Consider the following 20,364-nt stretch of genomic DNA (forward strand, 5'->3'; position numbering starts at 1 on the left):
ATTTAACGTAAGTACTTTAAATAGAGATGCCTGTTTGTCAAATTTGCGAAGTGACAATTTTGACCAAACATCTTTTTGGAATATAATATTAGACAATAAAAAACATTTGCTAAATAAGTTTTTGTCCTAATAACATTTGACAAAGTAAAATCATGCCAAATGATAATTTGACCAAATAAATTATATGCGAAGTGTAACTTTGCTAAAGGTTCCTTTGGGAAATGAAACTATTGCGATAAGTTTGTTGGGAAGTGAAATTTGGCGAAATGTATTTGGCCGAAACGAAAGTACACCAAGAGAAAAGCATTCAATATCTACCTACGTAAAGTAATACATAGTTGATCGACGACTGTTCAAAATGCTGGTATACATCATCATTGCTCATTAGTATTAGTTTTTAGTTTATTTGTTATTTCGTTTCATTGAATATTCGTCACTCGTTTTTTACTTATTTTGTTCGGTTTTCGTCATTGTATTCTTTGGCTAAATTCTGTAACTAGCCTCTAACTTGATAGGTCTTATTCGTTTTTCGTCACGGTCTTCTTTAATCTCATTCGTCATTCGTCTCTTTCGTTCTTTATCTCATTTACTTATTCGCCAAAAAATGTTTGACACGTTCGGTGATGGTCGCATTCGTAGAGGTAATTAGTCTCTTTCGTTTTTGTCCTATTCTGAGTTCGTCATGTTCGTATTTTGGACTCATTGTACATTTTAGGTCTACTCGTAACTTATCGGGCAATGAACTCTAAAGCCGCCTAACTCTAACGAGGTCCGACTCACTAAATTCTGTCATTGTCTCACTGTTTACAGATGCACCGTCGGTACGGGTACAAAGAGACCGCGGGATTAGAAGCTAATTAGCGTGGCGTGCCAGTTCCCACGCGCAGGCGCACGTACCGTCCGCAGAACAGACAAATATTGTTTTTTTTTTTAATAGCCTATGTTGTGTGCCACTGCTGGCCAAAGGCCTCCCCTGTCTTTCGTCACTCGTCACGGCTTTGTGCATGCTGCCCCCAGTCGCCACAGAATGTGTCCAAGTCGTTTCGCCATCTCATTTTTGGTCTGCCTCTGCCTCGGATAATCTGTGGTGCCCATTCGGTCGCTACTTATTTTGGCCCATCTGTCCGGGTGCATTGGACAGATATGTCTCGCCCAATCCCACTTGAGCTTATACATATATAAATCTTATGGGTAATATAAGAATCATTCAACTGCTTACCAATTATCATCTAAATCAATTCAAAAAAAATTCTCTACCAGCTAAAAAGTAATTAAAATAATTTAAAGGAATACAGTTGTAGTGCATAATTATTTTCCATCGTATTTTCACGGAAACGTACGAACGTGTCTTGCTATTTCAGTCAGTCTCGGTAAAAGTACTGAGGTTGACTGAAGTAGCATGACAAATACGAACGTTTCCGAGAAAGTACGATGGAAAACAATTATGCTAATCTGTACTTCCTCTGAGCACTTGCTTGCTTACCTTACCGCGAGGCTTTTGTGTGAATACTAAGATTAAAAGTTACTGCGGAGGGAAACTATTTAGATTTCCGTGGGTATTGTTTTCGTTTTTATTATTGTGATAAATATAAATAGGTTTATTAGATTCAAAAGTAGGACTTTTACACAGCATTGCCTAAAAAATCTAACCTATACTTCCTTAATTTGTACACTTAATTATTAATTTAAAAAAAAGAGTAGCAGGTAGAGCAAGTATAGGAACATATAATAGCAACTATTAAGGCCTGTACATATCGTGCGCATAGGCGTGGTTGTAATATACAGATCCTTAGAAGATACGACACACCGCTAGCGTGGCGTGTGCGTGCACGGCTTCAACATTTTAGCGCACGCGCACGTTCAGCGTCTCCACACACGCAGCCGCAGGGATCATAAATTATTGTCATTGTAACTAATTAACTAAGTATGAAGTGGCACACAAAACAAATTCTTTGATCTATTTAGAATTCCTAATACACTGGAAAACCTTATATCTAGTTGCAAAACAAGGCCGATTATAATAATATGTAAACAAGCCGAAATTACGTCAATTTATTTTTTAATGCACTTATAATTGCGAGAAACAAGGTCATTAACTACGCACTAATAGCAATACTTGACTGACCACAGGTATACCTTAAAGCTTTTGAAATAAGGGTTACGTATAATAAAAACTAAAATGAAATGAAAATATTTATTAATATTTATTTTCAGGCAACTATTGGCCCGTAGATAAATGATCAGGTATATGTGTGTCGAGGATGATATAGTCGCCATTAGATATATCGGAGCGGTCAAGGTCCTCACAAATATCTGAACACGCCTCTATTATCAAGACGTTAGAGTGCGTGTTCAGATATTTTTGAGGACCTTCGCCGCTCCGATATATATCTGATAGCGCCTGTGCGTATAGCGATACGGTTAACTGATCATCTTTGAACTTTATTGACTTAGCAATAAAGATTACAATTGGTCAGGTGTGTACTAAAGGAAAATAGAGTAAGAACCAAGATGTTCTTAACCTCTAGCCGCCCAGACACCTATAAAAAAGTCTCCTGTTCCATTCTAATTTGAACTTTGTGTTGACAAAATAAAATTTCATTTTGCTTGGCAAAGTTTGACGAATGGGCGGCTAGAGGATATAGGCACATTACGTTTCGTTACTTGTGACGTGCAACCGTTACGTTATGTGTTTAGCGTAATTTGTGCGTCAAACGAGTGAATTGGAGCGTATATGAGTCTAGACTTGGTTGAGAAAGGTGGTAGGAAGTTCCGAGTACCATCGCTCACCCTGTTAACTGACAGTTCGTGAACCTTATTACAAAAGGCATAAGATCTACCGATGGAAAGTTAAGAGAGTTGCTGTTTGTAAGGTAGCATACGTTTTAGACGAATTTTACGGGGCTACTTCCTACTTATAATACTAATGCAGATTTAAATAGGCTTATATTTAGTTGGGGTTTTATTTAATAGGTACGAACGAGTCATTGTCTTGTTCCACCCGTTATCCCGGCTTTTTGCCATGGCTTGTGGGAGCCTGGGGTCCGCTTGACAATGAATCCCAGGATTTAGCGTAGACACTAGTTTATACGAAAGCGACTGCCATTATGCCTTCTAGAGGCTTTCTTCAGAGGGGAAACTAGGTCTTACAGGAATTAGTCCGGTTTCTTCACGATGTTTTCATTTACCGAAAAGTAGCTGGTAAATATCAAATGATATATCCTACAGATGTTAAGAAAAACTCATTGGTACGAGTCGGGGTTTGAATCCGCGACCTCCGGATTGAAAGTCCCCAGCGCTTCTTTTGGTCGAACATCATTAAAAATTAATAGCTATGTAGCATTCTCTCATAGCTCTAATTTGTACTATAAAATAATAAAAAGTTAGTAGGTATATCTATCTTTCACCAACATACAATACGACAAATCGATTTCAATTAGTACATGTCCGTAATATTTTTTACCACGTATTGCATTCACTATAGAATAGACACGGCGCATGCTTGCCCCTATAAAAAACTGGAACCATCGATACGCTTTTTACTTATATAAAAAAACTATTAAAGTGCAGAAAGACAAGACTCGTGGAATGTATTGGGCCCCATACTTTCCACGACACTTCTCTTTCCGCACAGAGTCTACATAAGCTATTAGAGAATGGTATAGTCCGACAAGAAATTTTAGACACTGACACATTTTTCACGTAAAATGCTTAAACATGACAACTATTTAGTATGGATTTTTTTTAGTTCCATTTTATTTAATTTCTACTATTTTATGTCGCACTACTACTATTTCTACTATTTTAGGTACATACTTTTGACACAGTCAGACGCGTTACTTACTTTTGACGCTGACTGTACCTTGTACAGTCCTAGACCCACGTCTCAATACAAAAAAATAATTCAATCAAAAACCAATACGTGCTCAAGGTACCGAAAGCCGGAACAGACGATATTTGACCTTATCAGTTATAAGTTTGTACATAAGTAAGGCGAGAAATGTCGCAGAGATAATTAAGGCCAAATTTGTTTGATGAGACACGAGCGGTGTGTTTGACGTTTTCTCTTTTGTCTGATGTGTTAACGGTGTATGATATTCGTGGCTATTTAAAATTTATAGTGAAAGCATTTATTTACTATCAAGCACTTTGCCCATCTATATTTATTGTTAATAAAATAAGTTTGTTAATTTTAAAAAACTTGTAATTGTCTGATACATCCGTACGAATATATAGTTAGTATAAAATGCCAACCCGCCTGCCAAGCGTGGCGATTATGGCATTCACCCCCCATAAGGGGGAGGCCTATGTTCAGCAGTGGACGTCTTATGGCTGAGATGATGATGACGATGATAAAATTCGAAAGTAACTACTTATCTGCCCGATTCGAACTTTAAGATACGTTAATTAATAGATCTAGAAACGATATGGAATAGATGTGTCAGTGTCAATAGTGACGTTTTTGTTTGAAGAAACGTCACATTTGACCTGACATATCTAATGCATATCGTTTCTACTTAGTTCGAATCGGGCCGTATATGTGTGTTATCTCTTCACGCTTAAACCTCTGAACCAATTTAGATGAAATTTTGTATTGAGAGAGGTCGAGACTCGGGCACAGACATGGACAGTAAGATATTTGCAAAAATTATCCTTTAAACGAGCTGAGGGAAGGGAGGGCGGTAAAATATGTTATTAAATAAGCCGTACATTATATATACTTAATAGGTCAAATTGAAGTAATATTTATTTGTGATTTTTGTTCTGATCTCAATTTAGTTTAACCAATGTTAGTTAAGTTTACGTGCTGACGGGATCGCTTGGACATTTCTCCACGGAAGACCAGCGTCAAGATACCTGAAAGGTCACTTGACATCAAGGTCAAGGGGAGACCTATTCGTTCAGTGACGTTTATGTTTTATACTTATAAAAGTGTCGTATTAGTTTTAAATAATACTGTAAGCGTCCTGAATATTTTTTTTCTTTCTTTCTTTCTTTCTTAAATTTTCTATTGAAGTACAAATTCTCCGCAGACAAAATGGCGGGCAGGAGATAGTGTAGTGTTTATCAAGGATATTTACGATGGTGTCATAAAGATAAATAATGTCTACAGCTATGAGTTTTTCCCCGTATGTTATTGCCTCGTTAAACCTCTCTAAAATCAATTAATCAATTGTCGGCAAGATAAATTCATAAAACTTACGATTTCTGGCTGTCCATAAATCATCGATTTTTGACGATTTTTGTCCCTCCCCCAAATTCATCCAAAAATCATGCTTCGAATGCCCCGTTTCCTCCTACGTCATGCTACCATCATCCAATATCCAGACCGCCCCCCCCCCCCCTAATTTGAAATGACGTAATTTATGAATAGCCCCTTGACAAATTACAAATTGATAAAGTATTAAAAACAAAATGATGTGTTAAAAAGCCTTAAAATCTTATATTACAAAACTTTGAAAGTGAAATTATTATCTATTTAATATTATTATCCCTCGTTCGCATTTAGGTTCTCTAATTGATCAAAATAATGCTCTATTTCTTTATTGGACATACTTTTTGGCATCTGACAAGCTGTCAAGAAATAAAGTCTAACGCCGCCCCTGGGTTTAAATTAAATTTCCGATAAAAACTGTCACAAATCATATACTAACCAACCAACCAACTAAGCTTTTTTAAAGCTTATGTATCACTGAAATTATATAAACACATGACCTTTCACGCTCAGTGAAATAATTAAATAGTTCCGATCGACTTCCGGTCGAAAATGATTAAATCTGACCTTGCAAGTTGCCTTCGATAATTAACACAACTGCACAGTAATTAAGATTTCAGGTTTTGTCACAATAAGGCTTTTGTGCTTCCTTGTGTGAAGCTTTTGACCCTGTAAACTGTAAAAGAGAACTGTATATGTACGAGTAATAGCAAAACAATATATATAGTACCTGTTTGAGGCATGACGATAATCTGACACCGGATTTTAGGGGTCAAAATTTGATCGCCGACGATCTTCCCATCCTCCTAAGTTCCGAGTTCCTTTTAAAAGGATAAAATCAAGTCGATGATTAAACTATAATGGAATAAAAAACCGGCTAAGTGCAAGTCGGACTCGCGGACGAAGGGTTCCGTACCATTACGCAAAAAACGTTTGTTTTATGGGACCCCACTTAAAGATTTATTTTATTTCGTTTTTAGTATTTGTTGTTAGCGGCAACAGAAATACATCATCTGTGAAAATTTCAACTGCCTAGCTATTACGGTTCATGAGGTACAGCCGGGTGACAGACAGACACACATAACAACAAATACTAAAAAGTACTCGCACTTGTCCGGCTTTTTTAATACCATTAGTCACTTCGTTAACCATAGATTGTTCTGTTTATTTTTTTTTATATAAAAAAAACATTAATTTTTTAAGGGTCACAATATTACTGTTACTTCGTGTTGCCACAAACGTAAATAAGAGAAAACCACATCCAAGTCAACTGACCGCCGGTTGAAATGTGAACGGTCTGCTAATATACGGAGTACGCAAGGTCGCCGCTCTCCTCATCTTATTAAAATATGCTAACCTATGATTTCTATAGATTATTACAACGTTACTTTGTAGGTATATTAGTTTTGTCCATTCACGTTAATTCATCTACTGTAGTTCCACTAGATTCCGCACCCGTATGGTTTCGTTTCGCTAAAAACTTTTAACCGAATTTCCAGTATTTCCACGCCTCTTTTCTAATAGGTCTCTATAAAATTTGACACAGCTCCACAGTTCCAACTGTTAAGTACCTTGTGTGTCAGTATGATCAATTAATGGAATTGATTTATATACTTATTTATGTATTAAAAATTACCTATTTTCTAACCTAATGTTTCGGTACCACTTTAGCCTTGATGTAAGGTTAACACCCCAATAATTGGTAGGGAATTGAAATGAAAACTTAAAAATTTAATTATAACGTAAATTGTGTTACTATGTCATAATGTATTAAGAGATATTGGACTTTGAGTTGCTAGGTGGCCTCTGCTTAGCTATTGCGATCTGATAATGTTGTCTAATATGCTATATATACGAGGGACGTCTGAAAACTTCTAAGCCTAAGATACAAAAACACAATTTTCAAAGGTAAATCACTGTTTATTTTTCGATATAATCTCCTCCCAAATCAATGCACTTTTTACATTTTTTATATAGTGCTTTTAGCCCATTAAAAAAATATTCTTTATTTTGCCCTTCAAAATGCTCCTCTACGGCCGCCTTCATCTCTTCGTCACTAGTAAATCGCTTTCCCCTCAACTCTTTCTTCAAATTATTGAATAGAAAATAGTCGCTAGGGGCTAGGTCGGGGCTGTACGGTGGGTGGTCGATTTCGTCAAAGCCAACTTCCTTCAAAGCACGCCTCGCAACATGAGCGGTGTGGACGGGTGCGTTGTCTTGCAAAAACAAAATTCCTTTCCTTAGTTTACCTCTCCTTTTTTCAACTATTGCTTGTCGTACCTGTCTTACAAGATCTGCATAATAAAGTGCATTTATTGTGGAACCCTTTTCTAAATAATCGATTAAAAGAATACCATCACAGTCCCAAAACACCGTAGCCATTAACTTAGAGGCCGACTTTTGCACTTTAAATTTCTTCGGCGGCCGTTCCCCCTTCTCAATCCACTGCATTGATTCGGACTTACACTCCGGGTCATACTGTCTGATCCATGTTTCATCGACAGTTACTATTCGGGAACAAACTTCGTCTATATTATCTTCGCACAAGTCTAAAAACGCCTGGGAAGTTTCAACACGACGTTCTTTATCGAAGGCAGTAAGCATTTTCGGCACCCAACGAGCACTAACTTTACTCATGTGCAAATGTTCGTGTAAAATTTCTCCGACTCGTTCTTTACTTATACCTAGGACCTCAGCTATTTGCCAAACCTTAATTCTTCTATCTTCCAATACCAACTTTTTGACTTTGGCTACGTTTTCTTCGGTCACTACCGATATTGGCCGCCCTGAGCGGGGGTCGTCTTCGATGGATTCCCGCCCGAGTTTAAATAAGCGACTCCACTTTTTGACTGTGGCATAAGAAGGCCCAGAAGCACCGTAAATAATAGCCATTTCCTCAAAAATACACTGCGGTGATTTTTCACTTTTTGTAAGGAACTTAATTACAGCACGATGCTCAATTTTCGTAATATTCGCTGGTAATTCACACATTATGTAGTTTCTAGTTGAATATCTCGAAACAGAATAATAAAAATCTGACATATTGTTTTCTTAATAATTTATTTTTAAATGGCCTTTCTAGCGGCCAGTATCATAAACACATATACAACCTCGAAATACCTTAGGCTTATAAGTTTTCAGACGTCCCTCGTAGGTACATATGTATTTTTTAACTTAAAGTACATACATAAGTAACTAACGGGGCGCGATTCGAACTTTAAGATATCGCGCCGTTAGACATTCACTAGATATGAAATAGTAAAGATATGTGACGTTCCACGGCAAAAGGTATCTTATGGCGGCTGGCGCTTACGCTTATTATTAACGCCGCTCCAATATTCAGTCGGGGCAATGGTACCTTTTGCCGTGGAACGTCACATATCTTTACTATATCTTATCTAGTGCATCTCTAATTCATTTTCCGAATCGCGCCGTATCACTTAAATCATCAGGGGACGTAACCAGGTTTTCCGTTGGTATAATATTGGAAATAAATTATTTTTGGTTCTCATGATTATTAAATTTATGGTTATACATATTAGATATTAGCGTTTTTGTTAACGATTGTCCTGTGGCTAAGCTTGCTAGTTACCTCATATTACCTCAAAAGCCTACGTCAGTATAACCGCAACCTTACATACTTTCACAATCGCCGATGAAAGGTCAAACGGTGTATATATGTGTGTATCTATAAACTGCGTGTGTGTGCGTGACGCTCCCGCGCATCTCTATTGGCTTTCTATTTTCGGCCGCTAAATCTAACAGATTAAAGTTATTAAATACTCACCTATTAACTTCTTAAGTACTTTCTTACTTAATTTCGAGTGTAATGGGTAAATTGCGATAATTAAATACTTTGCGGTAGGTGTCTGCGAGTGGCGATAGCTTATTTTGTGGCGGACTCTATGGATAAATACTTCAGTTCTTCGGTTTGACCAATTTTTGAATAAAAACTACGATTCGGTACCTATGATTTGAGGGTGGATGAATACTGAAGTCGAAGGTTCTTCTTCTTCGACCTAGCGTTTTCCCGGCCTAGCGCCAGGGTCCGCTTTCCTGCTCAGTCTTCTCCACTTTGCCCGGTCTTCGGCATCCTCGGGAGATACTGAAGTCGAAGGTTCTTCTTCGACCTAGCGTTTTCCCGGCCTAGCGCCAGGGTCCGCTTTCCTGCTCAGTCTTCTCCACTTTGCCCGGTCTTCGGCATCCTCGGGAGATACTGAAGTCGAAGGTTCTTCTTCTTCGACCTAGCGTTTTCCCGGCCTAGCGCCAGGGTCCGCTTTCCTGCTCAGTCTTCTCCACTTCGCCCGGTCTTCGGCATCCTCGGGAGATACTGGTCGAAGGTTAAAAGATAATTTTTATTAGAAAAGTTAAGAAATTACGAAACGTTCCAATTCAACCAAATTACAAAATTTTCAACGAGCTATCGAACATCATGTGAATTATAAATAAGGAAATCATTTATTTACATACAATATATATACAGTGGTACAACTAAACGAAATTAATAACTAGCTTAAATCTAAAATAGGCCCCTGAGGCATTGTACCAAGGATGCTGGCGGCATTTCCTCGCTGTATCGCAATACTGATACGTTGTGCGAGGTAGCCGCCAGCTCTAATTATAAATCAATTTGCTTATTTTTATTAACAGTCAAAAATGATACAACTCAGTTAATATTAACTATAGCAATATTACAAATACCGTAAAATCAGGTAACTATAGTCCTTAAGTACAACTATAGACCAGTTTGATTCTTATCGAGCCTTTATATTTTGTACTCGTTACATTTATTTTATTCTCTTTCTATATTCTATACTCAACATAATTTGAAAAATACTTACCTTTACATATTTTACTTGAACTTGAATTTGGACCATAGTTGTAAGTTCTGGACTAAAGTTACCTGATTTTACGGCACTAATCTGCAAGTCACATAAAAAAAATACATATATTGTAGCGTTTATTGACATCTAATTCATTTAGCAAAACTCATATTTCGACATAACAACTATGTAACTGATCGATATCTTTACTTCTCTCACATAGATTATGCCTAAAAAGACCAGAAAGGGACTCCATATATGAATGACATTGTTTACTGTACTTAGTCATGCGCCACTACACTACGAGTTACTACTGTCATTGTGATTGTGACATTGTGACATAATACGCATAACAGTGGTGTCATAACAACACAATGGGGCATTTTTCTATACTGTTGTGGAGTGTTATATCATTGTTTAAAAACCTAATCATATTTTGAATGGATATTTTAGTTGCGGAAATTGGGTTTATTTTTTATTGTAATGTAATTTTGTATGGTTATCTGTTAAATAGATCAGTTTAGTGACAGTTGTCAGTTTCAAGGTCAGTTTTTACCAATGTATGTTGTTCTAGCTTATTAATCAGTAAGGTAATTATACTTAGGTTGTATGAATTGTATGTATGTAAACACTTAAATTGTATTAGTTGTATGTGCTGTTTTAAAACTTAAGTCTCTAAAGCTCAAGCTATGAAGAAATAAACCAAAAAATAAGACCTAGAAGTACAAATAGTCTATTATAAAATTTGGGCACTAACACCTGCTTTAAAATTAAAAAGTAAGCCAATTACACAATAACTGATTCTACTACCAATTACTTAAAGAACAAGTATCAGTTAAGATCAAAATTGGGAACAGATATAACTTGTTTTCAAAACCATAAAATGCTTCCTACAAGTATTACAATCGTTAATATTTAAATGATATTTCGTAAACCTTATTGTCCAAGACATAAGATCTATATCTGGCAAGTTGAATACTGCTGTTACTAGGTAAGTAACTGTCTAATAACTTCGAGTATCCGATTTAGAGCAAACGGAAATGTAAGTTGTAGATAGGTATTTAGAAAAAGTTATTCTGGGACATTTATAATGAAGTTTATATTAAGAAGTTTATATCTTACAAAAGAAAAAAAAATAAAAGCTCTAACGTAGGTATCTAAAATCTTATAACTTATAATATATCGTAATCTGAAATATTCATTCAGTACTTTAGTCAATGTAGGGGACTGGTTTTCTTCGCAGTCGTAACAAGAAGGTCCATATTTTCATTTTAGCGCTGTTTTTTATAATCATAGTTTCAAAGTAGGCCCACTAAAATTGTAATTCAATATATGTACATCTTTCTTTTAAAACACATTTTACCTGATACGATAAAGTTACTTTAAGAACTAAATCCAGATCGATTCTTTCACTTAAGAGGTAGAATGCAAGTGAAATATAACTTACTTAATCTTGCTAACGAAATTACGTTTGATCATCAGATTAGTTCAAATGCTGCTAACTATACACCATCGATCGAAAGATGCTTAACCTAAATCACACCAGATGGTGCTGATCGCTAAGTGTGTTAATTACCTACATGCGGGCTATAAACCATAGATAATCATAGTCGTTTTTATCTGTACAGCTTCCAGTAGGCCTAATCGGTTTTAATAATTTGATATAGTTTTTTCTTGTTTTGATACGATCGTTATCTGACATCTCACGCGTACCAATATTTAAGAACGAGTAAAATGCTAATATGAGACGACTAGCCCTAGTCGCGTTTTTTTCGCCTGTCGTGTCAAGCTCATGCGTCACTGTCGCACTTACATACTTATTAGAACGAGACATGCATGGTGACAGACGATAGAGAAGCGACCATCTTAGCCCTCAGCAGGCCTATTATGGCAGGCTTTATCCACGTGACAAAATATCCGTCACTTTATAGCAGAGCGCGAATGAAAGGGACGGATACCGTTTTATCACGCTGTCACGTAGACAAGAACGACCATCATATCCGTACTGCTTGTATTTCGTCAGCACCAATCAGAGTGTGTCGCTAACGATGATTGGTTTACAGTCAAGGTCGTATCAAAACAAGTTGAAACCCATATCAAATTACTAACACAGAATTGGCTTTCAGTACTAAATGTACTGGTAAACTTTATCGTATTGATATAAGGTTTAGAATTAGTACATATACTTTACTGATTGATTAGTTCATTCATTGATACGATCACCGTTACTCATTCATGCCAAGGTGCATTTTCTTTCGTTTTTTGAAGTTTCTCTATAATGAAGGGTTAGATAGATTATCTACTGATGTCTACATTGATAATATAGAGACTGGGGGCAAAATTGCGAAATCCCCACATGTAAAAGTTTTGGAAGCTTCTTGTACTTTTGTATGGGAGTCTAAATATTACCTTTCCAAAACGAAAGTTTCCTTTGTCTCCGGTGAATTTTGCTGAAATTTCCGAGAGCTCTTTGGAAACATTCTGCTAAGTGCACATCTGTAAGGTTATGCTTAGTTTCATGTGTTTACATTTTATGTTTAGAAGGTTTTCCCCGTAAATGTTTTCAGTATAAAGTAATTTATACAATTTAAAGATTCCGTCCATGACTTCTTTATATTTCCTAGTTTTATGTACAAGGCGTTAATTTCAGTCGTCCAATTGCTCGCTAGATGTCGCTGTACTGTGCGTGAAAAATAAATACTAAGTCGCGGTGTTAAGATTTTTCCGGGAAACATGAGAATTGACCTATACTTAATAGGAACGTTGTCGAGGACTGATATAAGGTTTTATATTATTTATACTTTTTATACATTGTCTATGTTTTATGCTATTTTGTTTTACCTTTTGTTTTTAGATCTTAGTTGTCATTAAATGCTCATGTCTGAAAGCCCAGCTTTTTCGTTTTGCTCCCATTTTAGCTATCGAAGTAGTAATTGTCCTGGATTCCGGGACATTTTGGTCCTTCTCGGAACATGATCACGCGTTCTAAAACGAAACAGCTGAGCACACCAGCAAAAAGTGCTGGCAAGACGCGCTCGGACTCAGGAGCGTTGGCTGCGGGTGGGGCCGGCCGGTCCTCGAGATTGGACACCGTTTCGGCCGGTGCCACTGTTATGCCCGCACCCCACGTTTTCAAAAGCCCCGAGGAGCCCGGAGCGTCGGCTGCGGGTGGGTCCGGTCAGCCCACAAAGTTGGACACCGTTACGACCGGAACCACTGATACGCCCGCACCCTACGTCTCCAAAGGCCCCGAGGCCCCCGAGACGCCTCGCCAGTGTCGTGTGAATAGTGCTGAACAGATTAATGTTGTTTCTCCTAGTAACAGGTCGCGTGTGTCGTCTTCTCGTTCATCAGCCACAATAAAGGCACTGAGGTTGAACGAGGAGGCCCAATTGGCGCGTCGCAGCCTGGAGCGTGAACAGCAGCTATTTGAACGTGAGCAGGCGCTACTGCAACTACAACGCGACCAGGAGGTCGCACGCCAGCGGCTTGACTTCGAACGTAAGCTCTTCGAACAAGCTAAGCAAGTGGAAGAGCTCGAAATAGAGGCAAGACTGGCAACCCAAGAAGTGGATGGACGATCCAACACTCATACGGTCAGTCAATCTTATTCACGTACTGCATCGTGGGTCCGCGACGTCAACCATAGCGGCCGTCGTCCCGCTGACAACAACGTCGATGCGGCCCTAATAAATATCCCGCCTACGGGCGCAGACTCTACTACGGTTCACGTTCGCGAGAGAAAGTTAGGTTTAGAACCTAGTTATATTCAACAAAATAATGTAAACAACCCTATCAACCCATATTTCTCTCAAGAACGAGATACCACACGTCAAAATACTAATAACACAAATGATATGATTGCGTCACATCGCAATCATGAAAATTCAGTGGTACATCATAATCCTGAAAATCATGAAATGCATCGCGATGTCTACAAAAAACCCGTGACATTTCAAATACCAATAAATGACAATTCAAACTTATTGCAAACCTCTACGAGCAATAATAATAAGGCACTGACATCAATGCCGTTGCTTGACAACCCAAATAACAAACAATGTCAGTTGCCGTCAAATCAGCCAGAGCCTTATTTTTATTCTCAAAGGTGCTCACATAAACTACAGCTTACTCCTTTTAGCGGTAAGACCACGGAATGGTTAATGTTTAAGCGCATTTACCGCGATACTCAACATTTGTTTACGCCTACAGAGAATCTTGTGCGTTTGAGCGGCGCGCTGCGCGGCGCGGCCCTGGAGAGCGTGTCGTCGCTGCTGTACACGGCGGAGCGGCCCGAGCAGGTGCTCGACGTGCTGGAGCAGACGTTCGCGCTCCCTGAAATGATCGTGCTACACGAGATTACTCTCGTGCGGAATCTCCCAAAGCTAAGCTTTGATCAAAAAGATCTTACCAACTTTGCTTGTAGATTGCGCAATTGTATAGCAGTAATTAGAAACTTAGATCAGATAGAGCATATTTATTCAGTAGAGTTGTTTCATAGTGTGTTATCCAAACTGACACCGATATTGTACAGTCAGTGGAAAGAATTTGCGTACAAAAGTGACCGATCTGTGCCTAAAATTCAATTACTGTCTGAGTTTCTTGATATTGAGGCTATAAAACACAATCGTTACGGTTTAGTACCTGATTACGCCCGACGACCTGGCACTGTTATGCCTGATTTAGGTAGGCGGTCTGGCACATTTATGCCAGAGTTAGGTAGGCAAACCGGTACCTTTACTTCAGGTTTAGGTAGGCGAAATGGTGCCATTATTTCAGAGTCAGGTAGGCGACATGGTACAGTCGGCAACAATAATTTTTCACACAAACCTACACGAAGTGAAAACATTCATGTGACATCTGTGCGTAACACCAACAATGAACTATGTCGTTACTGTAACAATAAACATAAACTTACGGAGTGTGAGGAATTTAAGTCACTATCTTTAGATGACAAATGGATTTGGTTGCGTGAAGCAAAGATATGTTCTAAGTGTCTGGTATCTAAATCACATCGGTGGAAGTCATGCAGGATCGATCGATGTGGTGTCGACGGGTGCGAACGTTTTCATCACCCATTGCTACATTCAGCAACGACGCCTCACGTAGTCAATGCTGCCAGAGAGTCTCCGTCTTCCTCCTGCGATGTTATTGAACACAAAAACATAAATAAAACTGTTACAATTTCTAACGTCACTGGATCACACTCAAACGATGAAATGTTAAGTCCAGAATCTCAAGTGTTTTTAAGAGTCATTTCGGTTGAAGTAAGCGGTCCTCATGGAAAATATGACACATATGCGTTACTTGATGACGGTTCCATGTCAACCATGATCGACTGGGAGGTGGCACGCCACATTGGAGCGACTGGCCCCATGCAGTCAATCAAGGTTGACGGAGCCTGTGGAATGTCAGTACACAGGCCCATCCAACATGTTAGCTTTTCTATAAAAGGTAAACAATGTTCTGAAACGTTCACGGTTAACAACGCTAAGGCCGTAAACTCACTGTCACTGTTCACACAAACTGTCAACCAAAGCGACATTACGAAATATTCACACTTGGCTGATTTAGCGGACGTTCTTTCAATATCGGAAGCTACACCTAAAGTCTTGCTTGGTGCAGAACATTGGTATCTCACCATCTGCCGTGAGCTTAGGGAAGGTGCCCAAACCGATCCGATTGCCACACGTACAGCTTTAGGTTGGGTGTTACACGGCAAATCCAACATTTGGTCTAAACCCGTCTATTTTGTAAATCACATTTCAAGCAAAAATAGTGCTAGTGACACCACCATGGATGAACTTGTGAAAGATTATTTTCGCCTTGATGCCATAGGTATTTCTAAGTCTGAAAATGTGTACTCTAACGAAGATAAACACGCTTTAGGGGTTTTAGAATCCACGACCAAACGTTTGCCATCAGGTAGGTTCGAAGTAGGTCTATTATGGCGTAATGACATTCCAAACACACCTGACAGTTATCCTCAAGCGCTTTCGAGGTTCCACGGTTTGGAAAGGCGAATGGCTCGAGAGTCTAACCTCAAAAAAGATTATTGTGCCTTTATCGATAACATGATGTCAAAAGGTTATACTGAAGAGTGTCCAAAGGAAACATACCATGATAAAATAAACACAAGCGTTACACACAAAGGTTTACGTTGGTATTTACCCCATTTTCCTGTAATCCACCCTCAAAAACGAAAACTGCGCGTAGTCCATGACGCAGCCGCAAAGACTTCGGGAGTCAGTTTGAATTCACTCCTGCTCCCGGGGCCTGATCTCCTGCAGTCACTGCTACACATATTGTTCCGTTTTCGTGAAGGTCATGTTGCGATGACAGCTGACGTGAAAGAAATGTTTCCACAAATTAGGATTAGGCAGGAAGATCGTGACGCTTTACGTTTTCTTTGGAGGAATGACCCTCACTGTGAATTAAAAGAATACAGAATGACTTCCGTTATCTTCGGTGCTGTGTGCAGCCCCTGTACTGCTCTATACATAAAAAATCGTAACGCTCAGGAATTGCAACGGTCTTACCCGGCCGCCGCAAAGGCCATCGTTCGTGATCATTACATGGATGATTATTTAGGAAGTCTTGACAGTGTCCAAGAAGCTGCGCAACTTGCAGCTGACATAGTAACGGTTCACAAAGCGGCAGGCATGGAGATGCGTGGTTGGGTCTCTAACGTACCCGCTGCACTTGCAGCCGTACCAGAAGACTTACGAGCTCCTATAGTTGAAGATATACATGTAGGGCCTGAAGCTTTTGTTAGGACTTTAGGACTTATATGGCATCCAAAGAGCGATACCTTTAGTTTTCGTACTGGTTCTCCCATACCTGACCAAGACAAATTAACAAAACGAAAGGTATTGTCTTACCTGATGTGTGTGTACGACCCCCTCGGTCTCTTGACTCCTCTGGTTATTCAAGGTCGTATTTTATTCCAGCAGACATGGCGAACTGGTATTGATTGGGACACTGAGCTGCAATCACATGCCGTTCAAAAGTGGCGAGCTTGGTCTCAACAACTTGCTACGATTACATGCGTCAAAATTCCGCGTTGGTACAGATGTGGGTTTCCAGATGATATCATTCGTGATAGACAGCTCCATATATTTGCAGACGCCAGCGAGGAGGCGTACGCGTGCGTCGCATATTGGCGCTTTACATTAACGAGCGGTTCCGTAAAGCTGTCTCTCATTGGAGGAAAGGCCCGACTGAGTCCTTTGAAACCTACGTCTATACCACGACTTGAACTCCAAGCTAGCCTGATAGCCTCCCGATTCGCCAATACGATATGCATCGGTCACGATATAAAACCTGATGCGATCTACTTTTGGTCTGATTCGACCACAGTACTCAGTTGGATCCGTAGTGATGCACGGACATTCAAACCATTTGTCGCGAACCGTGTGGGCGAAATCACCGAAATCACCAAAGGTACCAACTGGAAATTCGTACCAGGTGGTTTGAATGTAGCGGATGACGCGACTAGATTAAAAGATCGTGACGTCGATTTATCGCGGTGGTTCTCTGGACCTGATTTCTTATTACTGCCGTTCAGCGAATGGCCCAAAGAACCATCGCCACCTGAAAATACATCCGTCTTGGAGGAGTTAAAACCCTCTAAGACGCATGTAGGACTAATCAATCTGGACAAGCCTTCATCGGTTGTGCCAGATCCCTCACGTTTTAGTGAATGGTTACGCCTGGTTCGTACAACTGCACGTATATTTCAGTGCATCAATAAGTTTCGTTCCCTTTTGGCACATGACAATCCAAATTCTAAAAACAAAACTAACCCTTCTTCTAAGCTTCCGCCACTGTCCGCCGTAGAGATGCAGAAGGCCGAAATTGCCATTCTTCGACAGACGCAGACCGATTTGTTCGGCGAAGAATTTGCCTTGCTTCGAGAAGCTAAGCCCTTGCCCAAGTCGAGCAAATTGAATCCTCTCTGCCCGATTATTGATGAAGATGGCCTTCTCAGACTGGACAGTCGTATAAAGCGCATGAAGAACGTTGACTACGCCACTACATCACCTATTATTCTTGATGGCCGTCACCCAGCTGTTCGTCTACTCATACGGCACTACCATGTCGAAGCCGCACACGCCTTCAATGAGCTGGTGATTAACGAACTTAAGCAAAGATTTTGGATACTGCGATGCCGTAGCGAAGTGCGCATGGTTGCCCGAAATTGTGCCTACTGTATAAAGCGTAAAGCAACGCCCCACATCCCACCAACCGGCGACATACCAGATGTGCGCCTGGAACACCACAAACGCCCGTTCACAAACACCGGGCTAGATTATTTTGGCCCCGTCGAAGTGTCAATCGGCCGTCGACGAGAGAAACGATGGACAGCCCTCTTTACCTGCATGACGACACGAGCAGTGCACCTGGAAATTGTTGCTAGCCTATCATCAGATTCCGCAATCATGAGCATACGTCGTGTTGCTGCACGTCGAGGACTCCCGAATAAGATACTTTCGGACAATGGGACTTCCTTTGTTGGAGCCAACAGACAACTGTGCGAATTTTACAGCGACGCCGTGCAAGACTTTGCTGCCAGCAAACGCATAGAGTGGTGCTTCATTCCCCCGGCGTCACCATTCATGGGTGGTTGTTGGGAGAGACTTGTAAAGACAGTTAAGACAGCACTCCTTGTGACTCTAAAAGAAAGGGCTCCCAGAGAGGAACTACTCCATACTCTTCTCCTAGAGGTAGAGGCGCTAGTAAACTCGCGGCCATTAACCTACGTTACTGAGAACAGAGAGTATGAAAGCCTGACTCCATCCCATTTCTTGATAGGTACCTCTTCACCGCAGCAGCTACCGGCCGTTTTAGACGATGGTGTATTTTCATCGAGGAAGGAGTGGCAAAAAGTTCTACGACTGTCCGAGCACTTTTGGACCAGGTGGCTCAAAGAATACCTGCCCAGTCTAAATCCGAGAAGAAACAACGGGAGGCAGTATCACAATTTAAAAATAGACGACGTTGTCCTCGTAGTTGACCCCGACCTGCCTAGAGGTGTTTGGCCTATAGGCCGTATAGTGGAAGTGTTCCCGGGCAGAGATGGGATTGTCAGAGTGGCTGACGTGGCCACAAAAGGGGGCCTATTAAGGAGGCCCGCCAGAAAGTTAGCTCGACTGCACGAAGAAGTTGTGTAGCCTTGCTACACGGGGGGGATGATGTCGAGGACTGATATAAGGTTTTATATTATTTATACTTTTTATACATTGTCTATGTTTTATGCTATTTTGTTTTACCTTTTGTTTTTAGATCTTAGTTGTCATTAAATGCTCATGTCTGAAAGCCCAGCTTTTTCGTTTTGCTCCCATTTTAGCTATCGAAGTAGTAATTGTCCTGGATTCCGGGACAAACGTATTGTAAAGTTTTATAGTAGTTGTACCTCAAAAGGGGCCCACTGATTAACAGTCCGCTGGACGGTATCGGCCTGTCAGTTAGAACAAAATTTTGACAGTTCCGAACAACTGACAGGTCGATACCGTCCGGCGGACTGTTCATCAGTGGGCCCCTTAATCATTGTTTTACACTAATGTACAGTCGATGAGAGTGATTTTAAGTCTGTTTTCAGACTTTACTACTTTTTCCGAGCACCAAATTATAGACAGGCTAGCTTCTGCCCGCGATTTCCTCTGCGTGGAATGATGATATAGATAGATGATTGATAAAAACTACCCTATGTCCTTTCTCGGGGCCATGGTATAATAATATACTCCGCCTGGTACTCTCTTCTCGTCTTTTCGTGGTCACGTGATTGACACAAGCCTACGTCATCATGCGACAGCGCTATATGATAATATGCGATAGCGCTATATATAGCGGCCATGTTATTGTGACGTAGGCTTGTGTCACTCTGGGAAGAGAAGACCATGTTTTATTAGACTAGTTATGCTCGGGACCCAAACTATCCCCATACCAAATTTTGTCCAAATCGGTTTAGGCGTGAAGAGGTAACAAACAGACACACTTTCCCATTTATAATATTAGTATGGATTTTCGGCAAAACGCGACAAAATACACCGCTCTGTTTCTCCCAAAACCAACGCTAATTTGAAAGTTATCGGGTACTTCCGCTTTCTCCGCCATCTTGGATAATGAGGACCGATTACGTTTTATTGCATTACGCTTGTTAAGCTAACGAGTGGCGTCGAAAAATATATTTAAAATTGTCGTAGACATTTGGGTTGACGCTTTGGTCCGCCCTAAAAGTGTGACTGAGTATCGCCACGTTTTCCTATCGAATGTTATGAATGTTGACATTTTGGGCTGATTTTGTTTTCGCCACATTTCGGTCAA

The 20,364-nt window shown here is 40.0% G+C and overlaps 2 protein-coding genes across 2 annotated transcripts in view; one reads left to right on the plus strand and one right to left on the minus strand.

Annotated features, from left to right (window-relative positions):
- Window positions 1–20,364, minus strand: part of LOC134675400 (mucin-2) — a 130,952-nt gene that overhangs the window by 93,773 nt on the left and 16,815 nt on the right. The gene's annotated exons all lie outside the window — the stretch shown is intronic.
- On the plus strand, window positions 13,011–19,211 carry LOC134675636 (uncharacterized). The gene is made up of 2 exons (XM_063533964.1): window positions 13,011–14,181; window positions 14,251–19,211. Exons 1-2 carry the CDS (start codon window positions 13,011–13,013, stop codon window positions 19,209–19,211), a joined length of 6,132 nt encoding a protein of 2,043 aa, XP_063390034.1.

The sequence above is a fragment of the Cydia fagiglandana genome, chromosome 22, assembly GCF_963556715.1.
Source record: "Cydia fagiglandana chromosome 22, ilCydFagi1.1, whole genome shotgun sequence".
Lineage (NCBI taxonomy): Eukaryota > Metazoa > Arthropoda > Insecta > Lepidoptera > Tortricidae > Cydia > Cydia fagiglandana.